We start from the raw sequence: 20,267 nt of genomic DNA, 5'->3' as shown, positions 1-20,267 counted from the left end.
GAACATTGGATGCAGCATCTTGTTTTATTTACCTCAGATGCAATTACTGCTGTTTGGTGTGTACTATATCAGGACGTTTGGGCTCTTGTGCTAATTAGGCAACAGCCCGTGACAAATGCCACTCCTCTGGTGACCTTTCAGTTCCAAATAGGGAACTCTGTTGTTCTAGGGTAAGAAAAGAGGTAAGAGTGTTGTTTGTTTGTTAACTCTGCCAAAAGCAGAGAGATATCAGTATAAGTTATTAAAAGGGAACATGTCAGAAACTTGATAATGTGATAAAGGTGATTACTGGCAGGAGCTGCTGTGAGGTAATGCCTGCAGGACTGCTGGCCAAAGTGGCGAGGAAGGGCAGGGTCCTTGGTGTGATACTGTGATGCCCCTGTGCGTACCTGCAGCACATCAAGTTGGGTTCTGCTGAGCTGCTTTGGCCTTTGCTGTCAATGCAGTCAGAGGTGGCTGAGTCAAACACTGCGATCATTTCGCTGTTTTCTGTAAAATGCAGGTTGTTGTGAATGGTCAGAGCTGTTGTGAACAGCTTTTAAGTGTTACTGAAATGTGACTGTGCTATACATTTACTTACATATATGTGTAATAGACTTACATAAGAGCTGCTCTGAAAGTAATGCCTTCTATTTTATTATGTTTGCAAAGTTAGAGGCAGGTCTTGCTGGCATGGCAGTAGAGTTTGAATCTTCCCACCAATACTCCATTACATTGTGTTGCCATGTGACAGACGGCAGCAGAGGGGCAGTCTGACACAAACGTGTCTGACATGGAAGGGCACGTGGAGCAAAGCCATGGGGTTGAATTTCTTCATGAAGGAAAAATGGCACCACTCACCTTCATCAACGCTTGCTCAAGGTTGATGGAGACAGAGCAGCGGCTGTGGGCACAGTGAGGTGGTGGGTGCTGCATTTCAGCAGTGGCAGCAGTGGGTCATCTGTGCTGGTGTAGATTTTTATAAGCATGGCATTCAGGCTGTTGTTGATTGCTGGTGTAAGTATGTGCCTAATGGCAGTGACTCTTAAAAAAATAGCGGTTTGTAGCTGGGAATTTGCTCTAACAAATGGTGTTATTGTGTTCGCCATACCTGTTGTAGTTTCCATAGAAATAAATAGGAGGCATAAATTTCAGGGTGACCTATGCATACTGTATAAAAATGTACATGCATTATTTCAGCTTTTCTTTGTAATATCTTCTTCTGTAAATCAGGCTGTGGAGTAAGAACGTGTCACATAGGGAACACCCTCTTCAAGATGGTATGGGTGGAAGACTGTTACATAGTCCTTCATCTCCTTTACCGTTAGCTTTGATAAGCAGTGAAGTGATGAAGTATAGGTAATTCTAAAGCAATTATCGTGAGCAGTCAGTATTTCAGTGAGACAAAGGAAAGTCCTCTACTGAGATTTTGTCTTTGTTTCCCAGCCATAAGAGACTTGACCAACTTATACTTGCAGTTGGGTTACGTTGATATTGCCTTTTCAGTAAGTCACACAGCGTGCCAGCTGAGCTCAATGCTGAAGTGGTAACTGGAGCTCAACTTTCACTGTTCTGCATTTTTCACTCTGCATTTTGTTATTATTCAAGGTGCAGTCCAAGCCAGCAGTACTTCAAATGTAAGACTGAGATGGAGAGGATGGGGCAATAGAAGGGCAGGGAGTAGCCCTGTTGTGGAATGGAATTGAGTAAAAACATTGCTTCAAACAAAAGAAAGTTAGGAAGAATAATAGTGACAACATAGCTATGAGCTGTTTATTGGCATGTAACACAAATCCTCAGTTTTCTTCAGTGAAAAAGAGAAAAGGTCATCTAAATGCAAATTAAAGTAAGAAGCAGGACAGCCAGAAATGTAGATGAGAAGAACTGAGAAGCAAGTTGCAGTACCCAAGTGGGGCTGTGTTTCCCAGTAGGAGGAGGATTCTATGATCAGCGTGTGACTGGCAGCACAGCCACTAAGTGCAGCAGACCCCTGTGGTGGCATAGCTCTCAGAACACAGCAAATAGTGCACAGAGAGTGAGAAGCGCGTTTTGTGCACATGGAAAATGTCAGTGTAGGAAAAGGAAAGAGGTGCGTGGAAGGAGGTCTTCTTTCATCCTTGTGTGGTACTGCAGAAGGCCTGGTAAGACCAATAAATTCCAGCAGTGCAACTGGTGCATCTGCTGTGTTGTCTGCCAAAGTGCTGGAGGTGACTATTGACTGTTGCCAGTGAAACTACTGCATGTGCCAGAAAGGCCAGGATGTGCTCAGCTTCTGCATTCACAACTGTACATTCGATCTATAAATTACAGTCATTGGTAGATAGAAGAAATCCTATATTAAGGGTGTGTGTTTCATCTGTAGCAAAGTTCAGGACCAATAATAATCGGAGTTGGTGCCAACTGTTCCATTTATAACACCACAACTGACTGGGTGTGAAAATAACTAATTATTTTTGTGAGGATTAAAAATGAAAAGCTGAAAGCTATTTATAATTTAATCAAATAAAGACATTTCCAGATCTCTTCATAAAACAAATGCAAGTGGTGAATGAAAGAAAACAGTTACGTTTGTTTCACAGTAGGTGTACTGTCTCAAAGCACTTAATCTGTTTTCCTTTGTACTTGTTTATAATATATGTTTTTTTTTCAATTTTATAGTGCTCAAATAATTTTACTATCATTGCATTTATAAGGCTTTGAGATTTCTAACAAGCTCTGCTTTCCATTGTAGATGAATTTCTATTTCAGTTACAGTCATTCATGCTGACGTTCTGATTTTCCTCCTAGTAAGATGAGAAACGCGGAGTTAAAGGCTGGTGTGTCTGGCATTTCTGAAACCTGTTAGGAACAACATGATTCAGAATGTAAACACTAAAGTTCTGAGTCAAATAGTAGTTTAAACTTCTTTTGTTCTACGGTACAGGATACAATTTATTTAGCCATTATTTCTAGGTGACATGATGTTTACAGTGAAGAAGCTCCTTATGACTGAACAGCTGACAGCTGCTGGTGCTAAGAAATCTTTATATGTGCCTGGGGACCTTCACAGAGTGTAGAGATCAGTATTCCTAACCTGTGAAGCAAGGTATAGAAGAAAACAATTAAGGTCTTGTCTGTGATAACGGCTGATTCAGGTTTTTCCAGAGCTTCCAATTAAACAGTTATGAAGGCATGAAAGCTTATTACCTGTGACTTCTGCTGTTTCTTGAGAGCACAGTTTATTTATCAACTCAGGAACAGTGGTTTATTTCTTGCTGCTTTTTAAATCTCGAATTAACAGTATAAAAATAAAGCTTGGCTTAGCATGAATTCGGCAAATTATCACCTGCTAATTTATCTGCTGGTAGTTTCCTGCAGTTTCTTAGAGGTCCTTCTTAATAATTAAACTCAAATTAATGTATTGACGAACATTTTTCCACAGTGATTTTATCCAATAGTACTCATATCTATGTGGTTAATTAAGTATAATATAGAGAGTGTATATATATATATATATATATATATATATATATATATATATATTTTTTCAGGAGACAAAGGAGAGGAGTTGTTGTCATTTTCTGATGTAACACAATTGCTTTTACTACAGAGGACAGGCATCTGTGAGCTACACTAGTATTCAAGTGTCTAATTCTATCTTTAGAGGTGGAAACTGAGATTTTGTGGGTACCGTGGTCTGATTTCTGTACTTTGTGCCATCTGAGGCTGTGCATCACAAGTATGGATAGCCAGCATAGATACTGAATGCTAGTTGTTCTCCATTGGAACAACACTGCTCTTTTTATCTAGCTTTTTAAAGTCCTCAATGAAATTGGTGTTTTTCCTAGAGTTGTAGTTAACATCCCTTAATCAGAAGGTACTTTGCCTGTGTAACAGGAGCTATAATACCAGGTGTTGATGGGCACGTTGTTTAAATTGAAAGCAGCATTTGTAAATAAATATTTCTTTCTTCTTGTGTGGTACCTATGACTTCATGAACACTGCTCTTTTTTGAATTTTATTTAGAAATGCACGATCTCCAACAAAAGGAAAGGTGATGCAACTATTCTGTATATTATTTTGACTTGGAATAGAAAATACTTTCTGACTTCTGTTCATTACATTCCCTTAAAAAAAAAAAAAAGCATCCCCGCTCCACTCCAAAACCAGTGTTATTTTGATGGTGTTTGGACTAGTGCTGCTGATATTAGAGATTCTTATTGGAAGCTTTGTTAACAACAAGAGCGTTGTTACTTGCTGTGAAGCTTCATGTTCTGTTCCTCTTCTGCTACTTGTACAGGTCAAAGTAGAACCTGACTTTTAGTAGCTTACAGCTTTGTTCTTGTTGAGGTGTGTCACAGTACACAGTGTGAATGGGTGCAGGTTTTCTCCCAACAAATGCACTACTTGCTGTTGCAGAGGCAAGTTGTATCATTTTTACGGTTGTTAGTAATAGTTTGATAGCGCAGTTTTGTTGTCTTCATTTTACAGATGAAAGGAACAAACTCAGTGCCAATTTTCCTCCAATCATAGCTCTGGTGGGCTGCTTTCAGTCTTTCTTTTTAAGATGTGGAAGTTAGTTTCTGCAATACAACAGCCCAGTTGTTAACTTCTTTGTTGGATGTATGTGGCTTTTTGTTGGCTTTTGTGGATGTATTTTGACGTGAGTAATGTGGCACAACTAATTTCAGAATGTTCACATGTCTTTTATCAGATCTGAGAAGCATTTCAAGTCTTGTTCACAAAATAAAAAGGCATATTGTTGTGGTTTCAAGTAGTGAACATTTCTCACGTTTTCTTGTCACTTTCACAAAAAATGCAGAAAATCGGATTAGAGTGGGTCAGATTTCTGGTCATACTTGTGGTCTCTCTAGACACTAAGCAGCCCTAAAATGAGCAGATTTTTCTCCCCTTCTGCTGGAGGTCGCCTGGGAAGCAATCACTGCAATGGGAGATAGTTATGCAAACACAGGTATTGTGCATATTTAGCACACACAGCCCTGTGGGTTTTAATTTGATTTTGATCACAGAACAGTCATTGCCTACTAAATGATAGATGATACATTTCATTAAAGATAAGCTGATTAATGGAGGAAACTGATGGTGCATTGAGAAGGGGAGAACTTGTATGCGTGTTTTGTATAGCTGAGTTTATGTTCCATTTCTTCTAATAACATCTCATAACTTGGATAGATTGAACTACTTAGGCTGAAGTTTTTTGTGAACTGTACCTACTTAGAGTTGCTTTTCTTGGAGCGCGGGTGAGGAATATCTGAGCAGCTCTGAGAAGAAGATCCATTGCTTAGTCTGCAGTGCAAACTCCACATGACTATTTTGTTGGTGAAATGAAAGCTTATCTCCAGCCTTTGGATCAGAGGTTCCCAGGCTGGAAAAGCTGTCACTGTTAACTGTCTGCTCGTCTTCGCTGTAGCTGCTGGATTCATGGAAGTGTTGTGGGGTTTGACTGTGAAGCTGATGCCCGGTGCCAAAGAGCTGCTGCTCTCTGTGCTCCACTCTGCACAGTGCTGTCCCCACGGCTGCCCTCAATGCCTCTGGGATGTAAAGCACGGATCCTTATTCAATTGCTTACATTTGCCCTGTGTCCTTCAGAATGACATATCTGTAGGAACAGCTCTTCTTTTTGTGGTAAATGTCTTCTTTAATGTTACTGAGTGCTTGGAGAAATTGGAAAGTTTACTGTGAGTGAAAGCCTACCTAGGAATATCAGGTATTACCCTGAAGTACTGTGTTGTAACCTGGGCTGCATTGTAGATGCTTTATGTATGGTGTGTTCTGCCAAAATTTGTCTGTGCTGTGGGAAAAGGTTGCTGTAAGTATTCTTCTCTGTAGTTTAAAAGCTATTAGAGGGCAGAGAGAAAAGCTCACCTCCCAAGGAGGTGAAGATAAATTATGAAGTGTTTGAGATGTTCTCAGAGGCTACATTCAGACACCTGCAGAAAATGTGTATGAAGTAATTAATAATATTTTATTCCCTATGTGGTACATAAAGAATGAATGAAGGACAGAAAACAGGAGAGTAACTTTATCATCACCAAATGAAAGTAAATTTTATTGAAAATGCAGGGAAGATTGTCTAATTTTGTGATCTAGACCAAAATCTCGTTAGGTGCCTGATTTTATAAACCTCAACATTTTATTTAACTGTAGATGTAGCTACGGTATTAGTAACTGTTGACTGAGTTCTTGCTGAGAAGAGAACTGTCTCTATCCTGCTATTAGGCCCAGGGATCTCCAAGCCAGAAAGAAGCATGGCAGAAAGAGGATTAGAAAAAAGACAATTAAAGGATTTAGCTGCCATTGAGGAGAGAAGCTAGAAAATATTTTTCAAATAGAAAGCATATGTTGTAATGTGTGTGCAGATTTCTGTTTGCTGTGGAAGGGACTAAGACTGCCAGAAATGGTTTTGCTTTTAAGAAAAGTACGCTGTTTCTGTTGAATTCTAAACACTGTTAAAAAATGTTAACAGGAGCATTTTCCAGGCACAGTTCATGCAAATATGACATTTGCCACAGGGGCCGTTCATTGTGGTCCTGTGGTTAAATTTCCTGCTCTTGCACAGAAAAAGTACTTCTGATTCAAGGATATTTTAACCCCCAAAAAGTTGAAGGAGGAAAATGAAGTAGAATCAAAAAGATGGCAGTTGTATCTGATAAGGAAGACCAGTAAAAGGGTTAATGGTAAAAATATATACAATAAGCAAATTAAAAAATGAGTGTGATCATCTGTCCTCTCTGTCATTATAATGAATGAACATGTATAGAACTGAGAAAGATTAAGAAGTGTACACCACAGTTTATTAAAAAGAATGACCTCTTTGTATACCACAGATTGGAGTTAAACTGTGGTACTCATGCCAGCATAAATCATTATAGCTGTTAGCATAGCAGAAAAATTGACAAAAGATGGAATGTCTGAATAGAAAAGAAAAAAAAAAATCCCAACTTCTTGTAAATTTATTATAGTAGCAGAGAATGTCACGTCAGTAGTATTTATTCTTTTGATTTTAGACTTAGCAAAATTTTGAACCGCTGATCCAGTCAAATTCGAAGATGAATTTGCCATATCTTTGCACTACTGGTTTTGGATATCGTCTCTGGGGGCATTTTGTAGTGACCACAGCTGGATTAGATTAATCTTCAGAAGGGCGATTCCTATAATTTGTAATTAACCACGTGAGACCTCTGCCTGCAGGTTAGGTGAGAATAACCTTTACTTTCATGGTAATGCTTTCTAGCCTTAGCAGGGATAAGTAGAATTGCACATCATTGGATTAATCACACTTCTAGTGAATATTTGTATACTAATTAACTTACGTACTAACTTGCTGTAAAAGGAAATGAGCTTGAAAGGTGTACTAGTCATATGCAAATGAGAAAGAAAACAAAGCTTTTCTGCTCTATTGAGAGAGAACTCACAGCATGCAGATTATAGGTGTGATCATGGAGTATATAACATTATATTACATTTCTAAACCACCATGTTGCTGATCTATTTTTGCATGAGAAGTTGCATACACCTTAAGGGAGCAGATGGCGTTAACTGCCTTTCTTTAACGAAAGTGGTCTGGTGATTTCTGCAGATGGGGATGAGGGGAATAATGATGGAGGTTAATAAGCTCCGTTACATACGAAAAAGCAAAAAACATTGAAGTTTTCCTTTTGTGTGGTGTTTCCTTCAAGGGAAAGATTCCTTTAATTTCCCTTGATAAGCATCATATGCTATTTATCTCTTTTCACGTAGTGCCACCAGCAATGTAGTAGATGCTACAGAATCTGAAAGAAAACAGTCTCATTTTTGAATGTGCAAGAATGTATCCTGACCCCCTTTCAATTCTCCAGTGCAAGTGAAGTTGCAGTGAAATGCTGTTATTCTCTACCCCTGAAAGTTACTGGCAAGCCCCCAAGGCAGCACATGGTGTATACAACACTAAGAATCACCCATCTTCCTTGGCTGCATTAGCTCATGGGTCAGCCTTCCCACTGTGAACATGCAGCAGAACAAGTTGAATTTCAGGATATGGCAAAGCAGGTGATGCCTGCTTTCCTTGGGTTTCAGTCCATGAGGTCTGGATTGGCCTGGTGTCCTGGTCTTTGGCAGTCATAAGGAAGGTGCATCTCAAAGCAGAGCCTGAGGCCTCAGGCCAGTTGGGTCAGTGCACACTCCAGCACATGGGGGCTGTAGGGATGGGGAAGGCTGCCGTGGTTCCTGGTGACCTTTCTGTCCTCAGTATCCCATGTGGAGTGTTCTGCCAGCACCAGAGGGTGTGTGCTGAGTTGGATCTTCTCTTCTTGTGTGAGAGTAGGTACTTTATTTCCAAAGTAATAGTAGGATTTTTTGCTTTGAAGTTCTGGATAAGTAATATTGGTGCTGCTAGAGCCATATGTATCCTCTGAGTTTACAGCAGTGCTTTACTAATGCCGTGAGTCCTTAATGTGCCATTGTGGCTGTGCATATGGGAGGATATTATCTAAGTGGATCATGTGTTATTTGAGACAGTTTCCTTTAAGGGAAATGAGAGATGTAGGAGAACCCAATCCAGGTGAAGCTAAGGGCTAGACAGCATAACTGCTTCTGCAGCTTTTTCCTCAGATTTTCAAGTAAAATGAAGAGCAGTGAGCTATCAAAGTATATGTAAATACAGATGCATTTTATATATATTTGGATACAAAATTGATTTATCTGAAAAATGCCTTAAGTATGTATAGAACTTACATATATACATATATTATAGATGTGAAAAACATCTGGAAGATCCTCTATCCCAGAGGCTCAGTGGATTGCTTCCGTTCATGTTCTTGAGCTGATCTGCTCCATTCTCCAGTTGTTTTAACTGTCTAACAGCTGGTCAGTTTTCAAGGCTTTTTCTCCATGCTTCTGGAAGCTGCCAGATCCTCAGGTGATAAAACTCAGATGGATGAATGGGTTCTGTGACTGCTATGTTTACTTTCCTCTTTCAGTACCTTTACTATTTTCCTCAGACAAATGAAGTAAGAATTCCTCTGAAAATTACGTGGCGCATTAGATGTTGTAGTTCGACTTCTCATGTCAATAAAGCATGCTAATCGGAGTGAAGTAATCAGAGCTTGTAATGACTGTTAAATTCTACAGAATATCATTGAAATGTTTCACCATGTATGTAAAATAGCTTAATTAAGCTAGTGTATTCATAACTGGTGTGTATTTATGGACATTTATGCCAGCAGCAGACGAGAAAACTTCTGAAGCTTCACTATCATGATATTTGCCTGACATCAGCATGCACTTTACATGTGCAGGTCACCAATTTGCAACCTTGTTCTGTATATTTTGTGTTTGGGTGTCTTTTTTTTTATTTTTTTAATGTGTGAATTTCCAAAATAAAGCGGCATTCTGGTAAACATATTGGAGAAGAGGAGAAAATATAAACTGCTTTTGGACAAAATGCAACTACCATTATAGAGATACAGGCAACGGATTTAGTTTCACTGTGAATTACATTATTGGCAGCTATGCTGCCAGTGACCCCAGTCTGCTTTAATTCATTTTTAGCCTGTTGTAATGAAGCGGAAATCACTTCGTTTTTCAAAAGCCTAAAAAGCCATAGAGATGGTGAATAATTCCACATTCGTTTCTTAGTAGTTCTGTTCATTCCTGTAGGAAGCAAATAAGGAGAAATCAACTAGCAAGCCTATACTTTATGAGAACCCTGGGGTGGGGGACTCTGTGTGCCTTCAAAATGTTAATGACTTTGTCTGCTGCAGTTACTAACTGCTAAATATCACATTTTGATACCGATCTGGAAATGTTTGCCTTTACACCTGGTGACCTCTTTATTTTGGTGTCCTTGCTCTCGCTGCCTTATTAAGTTTGGTGAATAGAGATAGAAAACAGAGTGATTTTGAGATCCACATATTTTGATTTCTACAGCACATATTAACCCACCCACCAGATATTGAAGTGCAACACTGATCACAGGGTTTCCTGTTTAATCACTGGTAGATTTGGATTTTTTCAAGTGATTTGCTGTTCCTAACGAAACATAAACTGTTTTCCCAACTATTTGTTTTCTATGAAATTAAAAAAAATAAAAATAAAAAACAAACAAACAAAAAAAAGCCTCTATTTATGATAATCTTGTGTAGGAAAAGCAGCTTCTTTCCAAGTGATCAAATGTTCAACTTCAAAGCTAAGGCTCTAATTCTACGAATGCAAGGTTAGATATGTAACCTAAAGCAAGTCTCCTCATTAGCACTTGTCAGGAGTTTTACATTAATCACATACGTAAGTGATAAATAATTTGGAGCCAAAATAGTAGTCACAAATAACCTAAAATCTACCCTTGTTTTGTGTATTTCATGCATTTGAATTATAATGAATACGTTTTACGTAAGTTGGTGGATTCCTCTGTGTAATTAATTACAAAGCCTTAGCACACACATTTTCTGTTATTTTGAAACTTAAATCTCCTAGATTTTCAATTATTTACTTTTCTTTAACCGCCTTTCTAGGAACAAACTTCACCCTCGCAGAGCTGGGAATCTGTGAGCCCTCTCCCCATCGAAGTGGCTACTGCTCGGACATAGGAATACTCCATCAAGGCTATTCCTTGAGCACTGGCTCTGATGCTGACTCAGACACGGAGGGAGGGATGTCTCCAGAGCATGCAATCAGGCTGTGGGGAAGAGGGATCAAATCCAGGCGAAGTTCTGGTCTGTCAAGTCGTGAAAACTCGGCTCTCACCCTCACCGACTCCGACAATGAGAACAAGTCAGATGAGGAAAACGGTAGGGCTTCTTTTTTTTTTTTATATATATATGTGTATATATATGTGTGTATATATATATATGTGTGTGTGTGTATATATATATGTGTGTGTGTGTATATATATATGTGTGTGTGTGTATATATATATGTGTGTGCGTGTATATATATATATATATATATTTTCAAGTTGCACATGTGTAATAACATGAGTGTCCTTCTAAAAATTAGCTTTTCACTTTTCTTTCTCTGTTTGATTAAAGCTGCTTAGGTATACTCTTTTAATGTCAATATCAGGAAGCTATAACATGCTTATTTCATAATATGATATATGGTTTATCATATAATTTACTTTCCAGGTAATAACCCTTCACAGAAAACTATATTCAGAATTTATTAACTTAATGATGAGAAATCAGATTTTTTTTAAAATAGTATGTTGTGTGATTTCTTTTCACAGCTTGAAGTAATATTAATAATCTGCAATATGCTGGTAGCTGTAACAGTGGTGCTATTTGCTTTCACATGAGTTTTTAAATTTTGAACTTCTGCACTTGGTTATTGTAGATATAAGGGGCTGTTGAGCAAACTTGTGCATCACACTGAGGCAAAGAGTAGGTGATTAATTACGTAGAAATGAGACTTTAGACAATGTACAAATCATTGTTGATAAAGCATCTAACTAGTGTTGATGAAGCTCCATCAAGCCAGCTGTCCTTTCAGATGCGTATAGCACAGACTTGTTTATGGTGTCTGCTAAAAATGTATCAGACAAATCATCTGTGCGCACATCTTTTTAGAGACGAAAAATAGTAAGAATGGACTTGCTGCCATTTGTCCTCCGTGCCACAGAGTAATGAAGATGCAAACTCAGCTTAGTTAAAATATTAAAAAGAAGCTTTGATGTTTGCCGTTATGCAAAGGTGGAGAGGAGTCTCGTTAATGTTGACGTTGGAGCAATTACTCAGGCAGCCAATACCAGGTAACATAACCAGGTCTCAGCTACACATACTGCTTACCACAAAATTTAATTTATTGCATGATGTTACTTAACAGAGGAGGATTTCTTTCCTGTTTATTGGAGGCTCCTCCCTACATTCAGTGGCAGCTGTCTCAGTTTCTGCAAAGCAGAGGTGTGATAGGTACTGGAAACTTAATCAACTCCTTGTTAAAGCAAACAAGGTAAAACTGAATTACACTTTCTGTATTGATTGAAAAAGTTCAGAAAAGCGCAATTGATTTTTTTCTGCAAGAGTGTGCGTTTTTTCCTGATTTAAATTGAATCTTCAAGCAACATCTTTTCTCTATAGGCATAGCGGAATATATTTCTTCATCAAAACTGAAGAGGAAATATGTATATGCTAGCACATGGAAACCATGATTGTAAAAAGGTGTTGTTGATTGGATAATTAATTAATTTTGTTTTTAAATAGTACAGTTCAAACCAAGAAGTCAAATTACATTTACTTCACTATAGTTTTGATAAGCTCAAACAACAATTGGAATTCATTGCTCTTGGAGGAATTCCCTTCATATATGGACAGTTTTTCTTCATTGCTGAGGGAAGCCCTTTTCCACACCTTTTGTCTCAGGAAATTTGATCTCAAGACCTAACTGTATAGTGTTGCAGACACTGATGAAAGAAGTCTGTTTGCTTTTTTGTTTTGTTTTGTTTTGTTTTTTTTGTTACAGTAAGTCAATTATAATTACTGAGTAATTGGAAATACAGTGCACTGAATCCATTTTGAACAGATAATTTTTCTAACATTGAAAAGAATAAGCAAAAGGAACAAGTAAAAGGAAGGAGGATGTGATAAAAAAGCACGGAAGAAACGAAATAGTGTGTGGAATTCACTTTTACATGGCAAGGCTCTTGTGATAAGTGTTTATGTCTGGCTGTTTAAAAAAAGATCACGCAACTGTCTGTATACACAGAGGTGTTGACTTCAGTAAACTTTTTAGTCTTTCTTTCTCACAAATTCTGGTTAGCTCAAAAATCAATGCCTTTTCACATCAGTGACTTTATGAAGTTTTGGGATGTATTATCATATAGATTGACAGTTGCCCCACTGGTTCAGCACCGCAGTGTGGGCACTTACAAAACCATCATTAATTTCTCGCACTTGTGCCCAGCAGTGGTTTCCTACATAATAAAAACTGTGTCCTTCAGAAGCAGATCAATAACTTGCTAGGTATTCATCTTGAAGAGGAAGTAACAAGAATCTGTATTTCAAGAGAAATTTACTTTCTGATATTGTTTGAGATTTGCAAGGTACTGGCATGAAACAATACGTTTCTTGCTATGAGATTTTATCCATTTATGCCTACCAATATTAGGGGAACTTGTGATGCATAGACTTCACTGAATTTATTTAAAGAGTTGTTGAAGTTTTTTTCCCTTGGTACGTTACTATTGTTACAAAACAGTAGTTAAAGTGCAAAAGGGACAATTTATATTATTGCACTTGGGGGGACAAAAACTAACAGGAACAGAAAGAAAAAAAAACCTTTCACTTCTCTTATTTTCTACACATATTATGTATATATGAATATATGAACATGTATACGTCATTTTTTGTACACCTCTAAGTAGCCCAGAGGTGACTTGATTTCTAATACTTGCTCTAACAATTTGATGTTGCACTGATTCAAATCCATTCAAAAGCTTTTCACCATCTTCTGCCTTCTAGATTTGGTGTGATGTAATTTGATCATAGATTAGAAATTTGTGAACCTTGAAATATCAACATGTTGAAAATGCTTATAGATACATGGAAATAATATGAACTCATTTAAATTCACTTTTACTGGTACACTACCATTCTTCCTAACAAAACAGAAGATCCAGTGTGAAAAGAAGTGCTTTTTTTTGTAAGTCTGATTAGGCTCTAAATTCTTAACATATTTTGCAACTTTTAATGCTGTCTCTATCTAGTTATCTCTTCTTTAGGCATAGCAACGTAAATATTTAAAAGCAAATCTGTCACCAAGTTATTATGCAGCATGATCTGTTGAGCAGTGAGATTTAAGTGAATTGAAGTTTTCGTGATACATCCAAGTGTAAACAGCCAGTTAGAAACATAGCTCACCTCTGATGTCATGTGCCAGCATTGTAGAGAGCTGTTTCAGTGCACCTGCAGGTGCAGTGTGTAGGGGATGTACCAGAGGGCTCCTGAATGTTTACTTTTGTTTATTAAATCCCGTAACTGTTTGTTCCAAAACGTAATGGCAAGCTTTTCAGTAGCAGCATTTGTCATCCTTTGTCGCATGGTCAGTCTTAAATCTATAACATTCCTATTTCCAGAGTAAAGCTTAGGTTTTGATTATTTTTAGGTAATGACTTAAAAGCATGTGTTCTACCAGGGCTGCCACTTCTTTCCCCTCCTCCCCCCCCAACTGGAGTTCTTAAAAAAAAAAAAAAGAAAAAAGAATTAAGCCATAGTAAAATCAAGTAACTTGCAATTTAGGAATGGCAAGGAAACAGAACATCACAATTAAGGAGAAGATAGGTACAGTATGCACTGGGGACAGATCTGCAGTCTCTGTGATACCTGTGAGAATCTGTGTTTAAGTTTGAAATCCACCGTAAAACTCTGAGATTTTGGTAGTTCTTTGTAGGTGAAGCGTGTGTGAGGGAAATAATTCTAAATCTGCAAAAGTAGTTCTGTGTTGATAGCCCAGCTATTATGGGGTGAGGCTCCAAACAGGGCTACATTACCTGAATGAATCTGGTGACTCCTGCTGCTTAATCCAGTAGTGCCATACTCTTAACTTCTCCTCATTTCATCTCCCTTTTTTTGGAGACCTTCCCTAGCTGTTGGAGGCAGCTGGTCTCCAGCACCAAGGGTAAGGATTCAGGTGCTATGGGAATGTGCTGCAGGATGCTTCTCAGAGAAATGATTATCAGGTTCAGCAAGTGCATCACTTTGGTATTTTTTTATTGTAGTAAATTTCAAACCCTTGGTTTGAAATTTACTGGTTTGAACCCTGGTTTGAATACCAGAAAATACCACAAGTACATCCTATTTATTAAAAATATGTACAATTAAAATATATAATGTATTAAGTAAAATGAAGTATGGAATATTGCAGGATAAAATATGAGAAACTGTATTTCTCTTAAATTTCTTATTATATCTTACAGAGGAAAAAAAGGAAATCATGTTTTCTTGTTTTTGTTTTTGTTTTTTTTTCTACTGTGAGTTTTCTGGTGTTGATTTCATTTTGTCATTTCTCCAATGTGTATGTAAAGTGGATCTTAAAACATCAAAAACAAATCTTAATTCAAACTATCCTCATACTTTATGGATACTTTACTTTTATAAGGAGGGTAACCAAGGATTTTTCCAGGTTGTTGTTGAACAACAGACTTAAATTTATGATAGAAAAGGAAAGGTACTGCCACATCAAAGTAATGCGCGGAGGCATCAGACCATCAGATGACAGCTGAAGAGTTTATTTTCTTATTTTCACTCTTTAAATTTTGACATGCTGTTCTCAATATTTCCTTATTTTATTTTTTATTCAGTGTGCTATTTCACACTTCATAATTTGCAGAAAAGCTTGTGGCGAAACTGTGATTCTACTATTCAGAAAATTTTGATTTTGTCTTCTGCAGGATAACCTGAGTGTGATAAGACCAATCTGAAAGTAGGTTTTAATCTTCCTGACAACAGGATTTTGTTTATGTTTAAGAAGTTAGAGTTAATTTTTATTCCTAAATATTTCTGTTAAAAAAAATACTTGCTTTGGGCTGTGGGGAAGTGAATTATTAAAAAAAAACAAAACAAAACAAAAAAACAAACAAACAAACAAAAAACCCACAAATTAACAAGTTGGTGAAACAGTGAAATTTCAGTAGGATCAGATCTGCAGTCTCAGGTCAAGTTAAGAAAAAGAAGAATATCTTTATTTTACTCTCCGTGTGCAGGAAGCAGGGAAGCTGTGTGCTTGCTGTATGTTGCATGGTAGACAGTTTCTGCCATTTGTGGTCCCTGGGCATGTTGAGCACTTTTACCTCCCAGACCTACCCAGGTCCCAGTTAGCTTGGGAGCAACAGGAGGGGCAGAGAAGACAGGAAGAGCTATCACAATCATGTTATCTTTTCATAGCTGCAAAAGTGTCCAGATGGTCTCAAGGGTTTTAAATGAAATGTCATAGACTCAGAAAATGGAAACATGTGCTTCATACATCAGCAAGGCTTCTTTAGAAAGAGCTCTTGGATGGTTTAGCTCATGCATGGGTATACTTCTCCAGGAAGGAATGTGAAGTACTTTGTAAATGATAAATTTAAAAACTCATAAGCACAGTATCAGAACTCAAATCACATCCAATTTTGATGTGCGCTCAAAATGTGAGGACACTTCTGATCGGAATTAGTTTCCTAATAGAGGAACTGACTAGCAGGAAGAACTTGTAAAGACCTGACTGTACATCAACAACAGTTTTGTCCAGGTAAGTGGTTTAGGCAGTTATTGTGGGAGGAGGCTGAATGATGGAGCTAAGGACAAAAAATAGGTATGTATTGCTGGTAAACTTTAAAGTCTTGTGCAAGACAGGAATATGAAATGACAGTATATAAAATCTTAAAGATTTGTTACAATCTTAATATAACCCAATAGCACTCTAGTGTTCAAAGAATCTACATCAAAGAATGATGCAATGAAAATAACGCTAAAGATACAGGTTTAGGAAGAACTAAAGAGTAAATGCAACTCAGAGGCTGAGTAAAAGAACTGAATAATACTCTGAACACTGTGTTGGTGATATTCCAGATAGAGTGCAAATGTGGCTGCAGTAGTACTTTTGCTTACCTGGCTAGAAAGGGTTAAACAGTGCCATCTTGATTGAGTTAGAGCTTCACGTCTGTGAAGTTTGTAAGATTTCATTTCTCTTAGATGTCAGGGATTTTAGTACTTCTGCCACATTAAATCCCTCATTCTGGCTGCTGAGCCTGAACATTTTGCTTTCTGCCCATGTAACTACATCAGGACCTGGCTGAAGCAGTTTCCGTTTTTCATTTTTGTTCTTCTGAGTGAGTTATTTGGAATACCTGATAGCCCCCTCTATAATTACATCATCCAAGGCATATAGGTGGAAACAAAACCCAGTATTTAGCCCAAGAATCAAGGGAAACAGAAATATCGGCTGGTGAATTAAGTCTACCTGGCAAAATACTGCCACAGCTGAGTTCGTTAGTGGATGCTAGCTGTAACCTGCTTTTCCTGAGCATGAGAGAAATGCTTTTGCATGCAGCTTTGTCTGCATTATCACTGAAGGTTGCAACACTGGCAGGTTTTTTTCAAAAAAAAAAGCTACCTCAACATAACGTTGTGATTTTTCAATTAATATTTTAGTTGTGAGCCCTTCCATCTACGAAACAGAAGTGATGAAACTGTATTTAAAAACAAAATTATTACAGCTCATCATTCAGTTCGTCAATTATTAGTTTTAATAAAGTGAACTTAGATGATACAGGTCACTTAAGCAAGCAGCAGTGCCTTTGTTCTAAAGCACAACTGAATTAGAATAATGCCTTGTTGTACTTTTCCTTAACAGAAATGTGTATCTGATAACATTAATCCAGCTTGGTAATGAATTCATTGTGAGTGGCTGATGAGAGATATAACTGTTACAGGAAGGTTTGGCTGTACACATTGTTGAAACAAAATTTATCAGAGTGCAGCATAAAAATAGGTGTATTTTACATTCCCGTGTAAACTGAAGCACCCAATGCGGACATCCATGTGTTGAATTTATTTTAAGTCTTCTCTTTGAAAAAGCTATGAAATTTCACCTAATGCTTCCTCTGAATTTGTCAAGCTAGATACTGGTACTTTTGTTCTTGTAGCACATCCCACTGTTTATCATCTCCCTAATTACATAGGCTTGCATATTTCACTAATAAGCACATAATTAGGTGTAGGTGCACAGTGCTTGTTCTAATCAACCTGTTGTTCAGGCTGCTTTGCTTGAGTTTGGCCAATGGATTCTCTGTGCATGTAGAGTGAATGCCTGTTTGCTGTACGTCTATCTACACACGTATAAGGGCTGTTTAAGTATTAATGCTGTTACTAAATATTTAATTTGATATATTTTGTGTTTACACTCTTTGCAGTGTTCATTTCAAGTTCTCTGGCAACTTGTCTAAAAGAATATGTTAGATGTGATTGTTGCTGTAATCTTTAAATATGACAATCTATTCAGAAATAAATGATATTCACCTAGAAAACAGGAACTAATTTAAGTTCTGGAGTTTTAATATATGCATGCATTAGAATAACTGGAGCTCATTGTAAAATAACTCCGTAAATTTCAAGAAAGATCTCATATTCTTCCTTTATTTTATTATGAACAAATATAGTTCTTTAGAAGTAAATAATACAGTTGTGCCTTAAGGTCCCTTCCTTAAACCAGAGGAAAGAAAATGTAAGTATTGAATTTTACCTATCTTTACCCAATGTCCGTGACTCAGCTTTTTGTAGAAAATCTTACCAGAATTGGATTCTTCTGTAATACCGAATTTTTCTGTAACATATGATATATGCAATCCAGAAATTACTTGTTTTCTTCATTTTAAATTTCCTATATCTTACGTGGGTTAAAGATACCTTTCTTAAAAGATCTTAGGCTTCTAAATGCTGTATGGCAGCCTACTTCTTTGACACTAGAAAGGAAAATACTTGTGTATATTTAAGTCCTTCTGTACCATTTGAAATTGCTGACACGTTCCCTCTTTAAGAAACTGTGGGGATGATTGAGATTTCAGAAAGGCTGAAGTTCTGCCTCTTGAATCGAGTGGAAGATGTGTTCTGAGCAGCTGTTAGTCCACTTCACATACACATGAATGCTAAGTCTTTGGTTTACAAACCTCTCATTTGTGTTCTTCAACATATCAAAAGCCGTTGGTAGCACTACCAATAACATGCTGAAATCTGAACCATATGTGAACATGAAATAACCAATTTTGATAAGAATTGAACTTTTTAATGTATGGTTAGTTAAGTCAGTCTTTGGCTAAAATACATCTTAATAGATGTATTTTAATAGAATACAAGGAAGATACGATGATAACAGAGAAATTTAACTGATTTGAAGAATTTGCCCTTTCACTAAAATTGGCTCCTATTGCAGGCTAGTTAGAACTGTCCTTAAAAATACTCACCTACTTCTTGCAGTTTGCCATGGGAATGCTTTCCATGTAGTAGGTTTGCAGAAAAGGTAGCTTTAAATGTTTTTCCAGGCTGAATGGTTCATCTCATTATAATGTGTTATGTTTGTCACCAGAGGGTGCCATTGCTGTGATCTTCCACAATCTAGTGTTAAAAAAAACAGTTTTTGTGTAGAGCTGTGTCAAGAAAAAGTCTTATGGACTTTACACTACTGGCAGCAGAGCTGTGTGTAGTCTCAATTATTCAGATGTTGCTTTTAGGAAACCTAGCATTAGTTGGAACCAAATCCTAAAAGAGGACGCATTTGTTTCTCCACTTGTGCTTAAGTTTCATAAATATGTGTAAGTAATACAACTTGTATTGCAGTTCCATACAAACTCTGCTGCTTCTTTCTTGGCAAGAAAATCTCTGCATATTCATTGATAATTGGTACCACACAGCAGGACAACACCAATGTCAGAAGAGAACAATTTGACATGGGGGGAATGCTGAAAGAGTTTTAGTTGCCACAGAATAAGATGTTGATAGATTGTGTGCTGGGTCCTAAAGGCATCCAGTTGAAGGTCCCTTTCCTTATATTAATGCTGTGCAAGAGCCTTGGACTTCTATGTATTGAAGTCTGGGTCTGTGAGGTAATCCAAACATGATTATCCACCTGTGGAGAGGTGTGGAGATTTACACAAGATGGACTCTAAGAACCTTACTTACTCCATGGAGTATATCACAGACACAGTCCATTTACAGTGTACTTCAGACTGGACTTAGAATCAAGATGTGACTCATTTCTAAATCTGCTTTTTTTAAATGTTTTTCTGTTTGCTCTCAAATACAAAGTATAGCCGTTTATACAAACCAAATAGAAATATGAATTATCAAGCTTCTTTTTGCTCAACCTAAGACAGAAGAGGAATTTTCAGTTTTCTTTTTTTTTATTTAAATTATTATGAACTTTTTGTTATTATTGAGGACCTTCAGATAACATATCTTTGGGACAGATTTTTACAGTTGGGCAACAATTAAATGAAAAGAATTTTGATGTTTTGGGTTTTTGCTTTGTATTGTTTTTGAGAGCGTTACGAATATCTCAGAGATGGCCAACTGTTCAAGTCATTCTAAGGCTTTCCATTACCGATACGGAGAGGAAGAGTGTTCAGTCGATGAAACTGTATTGCTGGAAAGTTCAAGGTCCCTATGGAAACTGATGCTTGCTTGCCATGTCTGCCCTATTGAAACCGAGATACCGTCTTGTAAGACAGCATAATATCATTCAATTATAATAACATGCCTGTAGGCGAGGCATGATATGTGAGCATCATTTGTTTGCTTAGAGCCCTGACTGTCATTCAGAAATATTGAAAGGTAGCAGTTGGATTTTTT

The 20,267-nt window shown here is 37.3% G+C and overlaps 1 protein-coding gene across 7 annotated transcripts in view; it reads left to right on the top strand.

Annotated features, from left to right (window-relative positions):
• Positions 1 to 20,267, top strand: part of TENM2 (teneurin transmembrane protein 2) — a 1,003,091-nt gene that overhangs the window by 560,770 nt on the left and 422,054 nt on the right. For all 7 annotated transcript variants that reach the window (XM_048960703.1, XM_048960704.1, XM_048960706.1 and 4 more), the window contains one exon: positions 10,467 to 10,742. In XM_048960703.1, coding sequence (XP_048816660.1) covers positions 10,467 to 10,742 — 276 coding nt within the window. The remainder of the gene's footprint in view (positions 1 to 10,466; positions 10,743 to 20,267) is intronic.

Source organism: Lagopus muta, chromosome 14 (genome assembly GCF_023343835.1).
Source record: "Lagopus muta isolate bLagMut1 chromosome 14, bLagMut1 primary, whole genome shotgun sequence".
In the NCBI taxonomy this organism is placed as follows: domain Eukaryota; kingdom Metazoa; phylum Chordata; class Aves; order Galliformes; family Phasianidae; genus Lagopus; species Lagopus muta.
This window is presented reverse-complemented; position numbering and strand designations above follow the sequence as displayed.